Source organism: Podarcis liolepis (genome assembly GCF_965112155.1).
Source record: "Podarcis liolepis genome assembly, chromosome: 10".
NCBI classification, from domain to species: Eukaryota; Metazoa; Chordata; class Lepidosauria; order Squamata; family Lacertidae; genus Podarcis; species Podarcis liolepis.
The window spans coordinates 24,922,364-24,931,265 of NC_139562.1; the positions used below are offsets into that span (position 1 = coordinate 24,922,364).

An 8,902-nucleotide genomic window follows, 5' to 3' on the forward strand; every position below is an offset into this window, starting at 1 on the left:
TTACAATATAGAAACGCAAAAATACAAAACAAACAAAACAATACCTCTCTCACTTTAAAAGGCCATAGATAGTTTAATTAGTCAGAGGCGTGTGAGAAGAAGAATAAAAATTTATTCTTGACACAAGACAGAATCAAGCTGCAGTTCAGGGAACAGGAAGGAGATGTGTTTTGCTTATAACGCTCCCAACATGAGACCCTACTTGGATGTGCATTCTCACCATTTGACAAGCATCTCGCTAGTCCAGGGGTTGTGAGTGTTCAGGGAGAGGTCCTATTCTGCCACTGTTGACATTCATCAGCTGCCTTCTCAGTGCCAAGTGTCTCTGGCCAGTTCCTGAGAGGGGCAAAGTGCCACACCTGTACCAAACTGAGCTCCTCATGCCTCACTCCCACTCTGGAAGTAGCAACGATGCTTAGCATTGGGAAGGTAGGTGAGTGCCATTGCCCTGCCTGCTCTTCCCATTCCCCTTGGACTGCTGCTGCATAATGCCTTTCAGAAACTAAAAAAGTCTCCACAAACACTTAAATGTCTCCATTGCTTTCCCAGGTTTACCACAGTTACTTCTGGCCACTTGAATGGACGGTCCCAGCCCGGGACAACAACAGATGCTATGCAAAGGTCATCTGCAATATTCCTGATCAGGTAACCATAGCATGCCACTATTTTTCAGAATCATCAGCATTTTACAGGAGCAAGGAGGTTTCTTTTTTTTAAAAAAAGTGTTGATTTTGTATGCGTTGTAATACATTACAATATAATTTCTGACAAAACTGTACTGGGAATGCTGACAGAATTTGTGTGGACTTCATGCATCTTAATTTGTAATGACACTTGGACTTGGGGATAAAGCGCTTCCCTTTCATTGCGGCAAACACGGATGTTATCTTGAAAGCACTGGTTGTTTTTAAAAACACCCACAAATCCAACTCTTAAATTATAGTGCCTTTGTAACTGAATTAATAACACCTTGGCTAGATGTTAGCACTCATTAAGTGGCAGTCCTCTTTTATCTTTGCTCAAGATAATATCTGGTTAATAGTTGTTGATGCCTTAGTTTTCGTGTTGTAATAATGGCTGGAGTCCAAAGGATTGTGGGGAAAGCAGATGCAAGTGTTCTTATCTCAAGCTGCTTTTGAAACTGAGGGATGCCTCACAAGCAATTTCTGACAGGCCAGAGGAGCATATTGGTTAAGGGGGGGGGGGAGGAGAGTTCTTTTTTATTTATTTAAAAAAACAACCTCCTCTTTAGGCTCTAGATCCTAGCCATGGCCTTCATTTTGCTCATTTTAAACATGGGCTACAGTGAAAAACAAAAATGATATGTTTAGGCTTACGAGGTGAGGAACCTGTGGCTCTTAAGATGTTGCTGGACCACAACTCCCATCAGCCCTAGCCATACAGTCAGGGCCTGCTGGGAGTTGGGAGTCCAGCAACAACTGGAGGGTTACTGGTCCATGATTTTGTTCATATGTGTCCATGTCTAGTGTTGCTTTCAGAATGCAAAGCCAAGTACTCAGGGCTGGATTCAGTTAATGAGCCCTGTGCAAGGACTTCCACTAGCACAATGGGGCTCCCTTCCCCACAGTTGGCTTGGGGTAAAGTTGAGAGACTCCCCCAGAGCAGCGTGTAGGGAAAGGAGAGGTGGGGGATCATTCCATCTGGCAAGCTGAAATGCTTTTGCTGGCAATTGCCATAGCGCTATGTAGAATCCCTTCCTCAGGCCCAACTGCTTGGGTTGAAAACTAGACAATAGATGCAGGCAGTACTAGAATTTCCCCTCCACACATTGCCATAAGCCGTATCCAAGCATTCAAAAAGAGCACATGAGGGTTTAAGCTGGGGAAGGAGAACTCATGTTGTTGGGTGTTTTCCCTTCACCCCTGGCCCTTCCTTTGTGCATCAGGAAGTTCTGAAGGATCTTGTAAAGGTGAGGTTCCTAATCACGAGGAGGCTCTTCTGGGAGGTTCAGGGGTGAAGCAGGGACGTGCAGGGGCACAGGACGAGAGGGTTGCTGCCATGAGTGCACCCCACTCCCTAGTTTAAGTTTAGTGTTACAGATCTGAGCCTGAGGATCTCACATGCCCTCTTCCCGCTCCTTTCTTGATTAGGCAGAATGGGCTGTGTACAAATTGGCAAACCGTGGCTTGCCTCGACCCCCAGGGAAGTCAGGCAGGAAGGACTGTGCTAGACTGAAGGTCCAGTCTGTCTTGATCACATAACACCAAACCATAGGTTGATGCTTCATCCAAACCAGTGGATTTCAGGCTGGTCAGATCTCGTTTATCTTTCACTGGAACCAAAGAGCCAAGTGGAAAAACCAAAATGGTAGGATTAAAGAGCAGGATGTCTCTGAGCAGATGCTTAGCCTAAGGATTTTTCAGTAGCAGAACTGAACAGAACTTGTTTCTTTCACAAAAATCCATTCCTTGGTCAAGCCAACTAATGCACATAGATCATGATCTAAGTCACCACATTGTAGTTTTGGCAGTCAAATGGCTTTTGCTGTAGAATATTTTAACAGCAGTGAAAAAAATAGCTGAAACCCCTGCTGTTCATGGGTCCCCCCCCCCAAATTAAATTTATTTTCCAATAGATATGTGTTAAAGTGGAAAGTTAAAACAGAGCAAGCTACACACAAGCTTATTGTTGACATTTTTTGTATGCTTGAGCCTCTGGATTTATAACAGTTGGATTATAATGTGTCTCTTAAGACAGGTATGAAAATACAAAAAAAAGGGGTTGAAACATATTTGATGCTAGTTCTCTCAGGTATTGGACAGTCTGAAGAAAGTAATTGTTTCAGGCCACAGCGAGTCAAGCTTTTGTTGTTCCTTTCTTCTGGGCATTCTGACAATTGATATCTCAAATGATAAAAGAGGGGTGTTCCTATATACTACAACTGCAGAAAGAATGCTGATTGCTAAAAACTGGAAGGGGGATAGGACACCAACGAAGGAAGAATGGCAAATCAAATTGTGCAAATATTTGAAATTAGCAAAAATGACAGAAGTAATTAGAAATCAGCCAAACCCAAAGGTTTAAAAAGGAGTGGGGGCTGTTTTAAAGAGTACCTGGAAAAACATTGTTCTCAAACAAAATTTTGGATGTGTTTTGACTAAACTTTGCAAAGTAACAGATAGCATATATTATGTAAGAGAAGTGAAATAAGGAAAACAACAGTTAAAAAGATAAGGAAGAAATAAGAAGCCACAATAAGGTGGAGGGAAGTCATGTGCAAAGAAATTTTAATTTATTTTGGTTTACATTTGTGTATAAGATAGCATATTTTGAAGAATGATTGGAACTGCGTATTCAATTAATCAGTGTAAAAACTCAAAGAATATTTTTTTAAAAGCTTTTGTTGTTCCCCTTGTTCCTTAGGAGCGTGTGATTGGCTTCCATGTGCTTGGTCCAAATGCTGGAGAAATAACCCAGGGATTTGCAGCGGCCATAAAATGTGGAATAACAAAAGAACAATTGGACAGCACGATAGGAATCCATCCAGTCTGTGCAGAGGTATGTGGCATTGGTTTACAAAAATCTGCCTCCTTTCCTAGGATTGCTGGAGTAATTTTGTTTTCAAGGCATCAGTTTTATGTACTCTTTCTGTATGAGCAGCTGCATTGAGATAGGAAGTACCATAGCTTTGTGGCAGGGCACAGGCGAAATAAACAAAAGGTCCCAGTTTCAGGTAGGGCTGGGAAAGATTCCATTTCTAAAACCCTGGAGAGCTGCAACAATGAGCCAGAATCTGCCGTAAATTTTAGAAAGTTGGTTGTCCCTTAGTTATCTTTGTTTAGGTACAATTGGATGCCATTTTGAATCAAGATGGTGGACCAGACCTTTCAAAAATGTACTGATTTTTGGCGGGTGGTTCTTAGAATTCCCAAACAACGCCAGGCACTCATAATCTGAATGGGTGGGATTGGATTGGAAGGGCCACAATATCAGGTGCAAAAGCACAATTGAGCCTTTTATGCCAGGGCAAGTACCGTTCAGCAGTGAGGCAAGGACTTTCCTTCAGGGCTCCAGCTTTAGAAATAATTTGCAGTATTTCCTTTCACATTTGTACACACTGACTTTTCTCTCTCATAACCCGCTGTATCTAAAAATCTAAAAACAACACAATGGGGAGAGAGAGCTACAAAATGTGCAGAGGAAGCTGTTCTAATATATCACTATAATCATCGTCATAATACGTTGAGCAAGCCACAAAAATTAAAGGAGGAAAGGTTTCACGAAAATGATTGCAGTTTCTATTAAAATAATAATAATAGGAGCATAGGAAGCTGCTTTGTGCAGAGTCAGACTGCTGGCCCATCTAGTTCATTATTGTCTGCACTGGCCAGGGGCAGAGTTTCTGGCAGCCTTCTCTCCCACGCCTGGCTGGTGATGTAGGGGATGGAGACTGGAGACTTGTGCATGCAAAGCACATAGCCTACCACTAAGCTATGGCCCATTCAACAACAGCAATAATAATAATAATAATAATAATAATAATAATAATAATACAAATAATGGAATTTTAAAAACTGGTTGAGTTTGGATTTTTTTTCTGTTTCAAAGGGTGGATGCATTCATGATTCTCCTTGCATACAGAGCATTTTCAGCTGGCTGAACATTGAGATCCTTCCTTTTTTCTGCAGGAGCTTTAGGCTTATTTGCATGGCTAACATGTACAGGCGCTCTGTTCTGCTCTCAATTTATTCCCCCTTAGAGATGACTTTGATGCTAGCTAATTACTGTTGCTTTGAACCATTTAGACTGGAGTGGATTTGATTTCCTGTAATCCTCCTACCTAGACTTATATGTCTGCAAAACAAAGCTAGCAGTTGTCTGATAAACCTCAACTAAAGGCAGCTTACCACGTTTCCTGTAATTTGCTTTTCGATTTGCTCTCTAAACTAGGAGCTAAAACTCATCCGAAGGGCAAAAGTCTTAAGATGGCACCTGTGAAGGCCGTTAGTAGCCAGCAAAGAGCTGCCATGACTCAGACCATGGAGGAAGTCTGGGCCTCCAGATGTTGCTGGACTATAACTCCCATCATCCCTGGTTTTGCCAGAGCTGATGGAAGCTGTAGTTCAGCAACATCTGGAGAACCAAAGGCTCCTTACACCTGCTTTAACTAGAAATATAGTTATTACTCAGGCACAGTTCCCATTAATTTCAATTGAGCCTATTCAGGAGTCTTCCTTTTCTGTCTCTGGTAGATCTTCATCGTCCCAGAGGGCAAATAATCTCTGCTCATTAATTATCTGCAGGCAGTGCAATAAAATGTCTGCCTTCCCCCCCTTCACTTCCTGCAGAACGATAAGAGGCACTTGTGGTGGGAAGCCACATGACTTCCCCTTCATTTCTTTCAATTTGCAGGGTCTGAAGCCTTGAAAGGGGGCAAGAAAACAGGACTGGTGTGATGCAAGAGCATCCAGTGTAATTTTAACGGCTCTTCCAATAATGGAGGGTAGAAAAGTGCTGCATGGTAGAGTGTTATTCCCATCCCCAAACATCTGGTGCAGCTTTATAATGCACACTAATAAAGAAGTCTAGAATTTAGAAGAGCCCAGCTTGGATCAGCTCAAAGGGCCATCTAACCCACATCCTGTCCTCACAGTGGCCAGCCATGCCTAATGGAGGCCTGCAGGCAGCATATCAATGCAGCGGTCCCCTTCCCTCTTGTGATTCACATCCACTGAGTTGTTAGCAGTGGTTCTCTAAGACCACACATCCTAGAGTCAGCCAGTGGCAGAGGGTAGCCCTGAGTTTTGACGTGAACATAAAAGTCCTCTCCAACATTATCCAATTGTTTTATTCCCCCTGTCCTTCTTTGTTTTATAGATATTCACCACGTTATCCGTGACGAAGAGGTCAGGTGGAGATATCACCCAATCCGGATGCTGAGGTTAAGCCCCCCCACTGTTCCCTCGTTGCCAGAGACTGGCGTTCGTCACCGTTGCTAACTCCCGAAGGGCCAAGCAAAGCAGCCTAGGAAGCAAGAACCAGCCAATGCATCCATTACCTCTCCGCCCCTGTTGATGGGGCGAGTGAAGAACTGCTTAGTTCCTGGCGGTGACTGAATGTTATGGCAACGGATCCAACAGTGGGCTGGGCTCCCATATCAAGCTGCTGCTTGGCAAGGCATTGAGCAAGATGCTTCCATGAAGTCGCAGCCTAAAACCAGCCTTTTCTGGTAGGCAGTGATGGAAAGTTTGCTGGCACAGCTTGAGACTTTTCCTCTCCTGGAATGAAGGCGTTCCTCCCATTTGTTTCCCCACTTCCTCAGATCGTTGCTATGAAATAGCCCAAGAGTTGCAGCATGTAGCAGCCTCATTGCAAGCCCCCTTCTGTAGGGGGTGCACGCAATGCGTCATCTCTCCAGACTTGTACAGAAATGAGCAACCAAGCCTGTGAAGGATTTTTTAGTGCACAGTTTTAAGAAGCAACTTATTTTCACTTATCTTCCTTTATTCTTTTTACCCAGAGCTGCAGATTGGTGTGGCTCCCCTAAGCCCATAGATCAAAGATTAAATACTCCCATCACTGATAGGTTAGATTACTGCAATGAGCTCTATGTAGGGCTGCCTCTGGTGACAGTTCAGAAACTTCAGCTGGTGCAGAATTCAGTGGCCAGGTTACTCACCGGGGCAAGACGGTTTGAGCATATTACACCCATCCAGGCCCAATTCTAAATGCTGGTTTTAACCAATATGGTTAAATGGCTTAGGACCGCAATACCTCAAGGACTGCATCTCCCCATACGAACTGACCCAGACCCTGCAATCCTCCTCATCATATGAGGCCTTCCTTCATGAGAGATCTGGAGGGTGGCAACACGAGAGGCCTTTTCTGGGATGGCTCCCCACTTGTGGACTCACCTGGCGCCTTTGTTACATAACTTTAGGTGCCTGGCAAAAATATTTATAACTAAGCCTTTCACTATGGCCATTTAAAGTTTGTGAGAAAGGGGTGTTATTGGCTTGTTTTGGTTTTATGATGTCAGCTACATTGTTGAATTCCTTCTCAAGTGAAATCCCTCCTTTTCATACAGCTAACTCTGTTTGTTTGTATATAATGGATCATAAACAAAATCTATTTGGATCATAAATTCTATTTTGAGATACCCTATAACTGTTTTCTTGAATACTGCCACTGTTGTTGATAAAACTTTGTGTACTTCATGTGTACTTAACGAAAGCAAAAAGTAAAACTGTCTTTTAGAAATGGGCACGAACTTTTAAAATCTACTTCATTTCACCAGCTTGTTCAGATAGTGACTCTCCTGTACCTGTGATTTGGAGAAGTTGTGGGGTCTGTGGTGCGATAGCCCTATGGGAGCAGCTGCGCAAAATGCACAACATAAAGGACCCAGATTCATGTTACCCTCCGAATGAGAAGGAGCATGCATTTGTGTGCCTTGCAGTCTCTAGGTAGAGAGCACACTCCTATAAGGACAAAAGCAGAGCTCTGCTGCATCAGCCCAGAGACCCACCTATTTCAGCACCCTGAATTTCACAGAGAGCAGCCAGATGTCTGTGGGAAGCCTGCAAGCACAACCTGAGGGCAACAACACTCTTCCCACATGAGATTTCCAGCAACGGGGATACAGAGGCATGCTACTTCTGACAGTGGAGCTAGAACGTAGCCATCATGATTCATAGCCACTGATCCCCTTATCCCTCCAGACAGGTTGAGCAGCAAGAGAAGTTTATAAGACTACCGTATAGGTCCTGCCTTAATGCTGTGCTCCTGGAGAGAAGAGTGGAGCAAAACCTATTACAATCTTTCATGGGCAGCTGTTGTTACAGCTTCATACTGAAGTTTCCTGATGTTAAATGGAAAGGGGTTGGGAACTGTCCTCTACTTGAGGGCTATGGCTATTAGCCATGTACCCTAATCGATCTGCGGGCCAATTACTTGTGCACAAACCTTTCTTAGCTGGTGGAAGAACCATGTAAAAAGTTGCTCACTGGACCAGTCCAGTCCCACTGCTAGACTTGCACCCACAAAGACCTAGTCAGAAAACTGGCAATAGCACAAATTGGTGGTGTCGGGGATTATTTGACCAGGGATGGATACTCACTCACTGCTGTATCCAAAACAGCACACTAATGCAAAAAGCACATTATCGGGCTAGGTATTGATCTAACAAGGTACAGCTTGCCTGCTTAGTGATCTGGATTCCCCCCGCCCTGGCTCTAAGCAAGCCAGACCTTGCTTCCTCTTGCAAGAGGAGTGGTTTAGCAACAGCCTCTGCCACAAAGGCAGGACATGTAAATCATGGATTAGCTACAGATCCTAACCCATTTGGCAGCTGCAGCTTACAAGCAGTTCCATTCTGAGACTATCTCTTTAACAGCTTTTCCGGTAATCAATCGATTTAGCTGAGCTGCAGATTTTGTAGGCAGATTTTGTAAATACAGGATACAGCAAATAACTTCTAGATTGACTGACATAGTTATTTACACAAACAAACTCTTTTAAGCCTTCATTGTGCACATTGGGTTTGCTGGAGCTCAGGGACAATGTTCACAATCCTATGTATAATTGAGCTGGGTGTGAGTACATTGAGTTCAATTGGACTCAGATTGTGTATGCACAGGCTGAGCTCAAAACGGGAGCTTTGTAGATGAGCCCTTAGATACAAGTTTCAAGAAATCTACGAGTATTTTTGTAAGCTGTTTAGTTAGACTTTTTAAAAAAAGAATTAAGTGGCATATAAATGTTGTTAAACGAAATAATAAAAGAGCCTTAACCGACCAAGCACTACTTGCCCACAATCACTCTGTAATGAGGATTGTGTAATTATATGACGTAATAGGCCCAGGCCGTGGTAAGTTAGTTATCCACAGATACTTGCTATTTATTTACTGCATCAAATCCCACCTTTTTCTTCCAAGTTGCT

General features: G+C 43.4%; 1 protein-coding gene across 1 annotated transcript in view; it reads left to right on the forward strand.

Moving 5' to 3' along the window:
- Positions 1-7,225, forward strand: part of TXNRD1 (thioredoxin reductase 1) — a 29,956-nt gene extending 22,731 nt beyond the window's left edge. Inside the window, exons 12-14 of the mRNA XM_083462178.1 lie at positions 550-645; positions 3,385-3,519; positions 5,839-7,225. Coding sequence (XP_083318304.1) covers positions 550-645; positions 3,385-3,519; positions 5,839-5,901 — 294 coding nt within the window. The 3' untranslated portion in view covers positions 5,902-7,225. The remainder of the gene's footprint in view (positions 1-549; positions 646-3,384; positions 3,520-5,838) is intronic.
- The last annotated feature ends 1,677 nt before the right edge of the window (positions 7,226-8,902 follow it).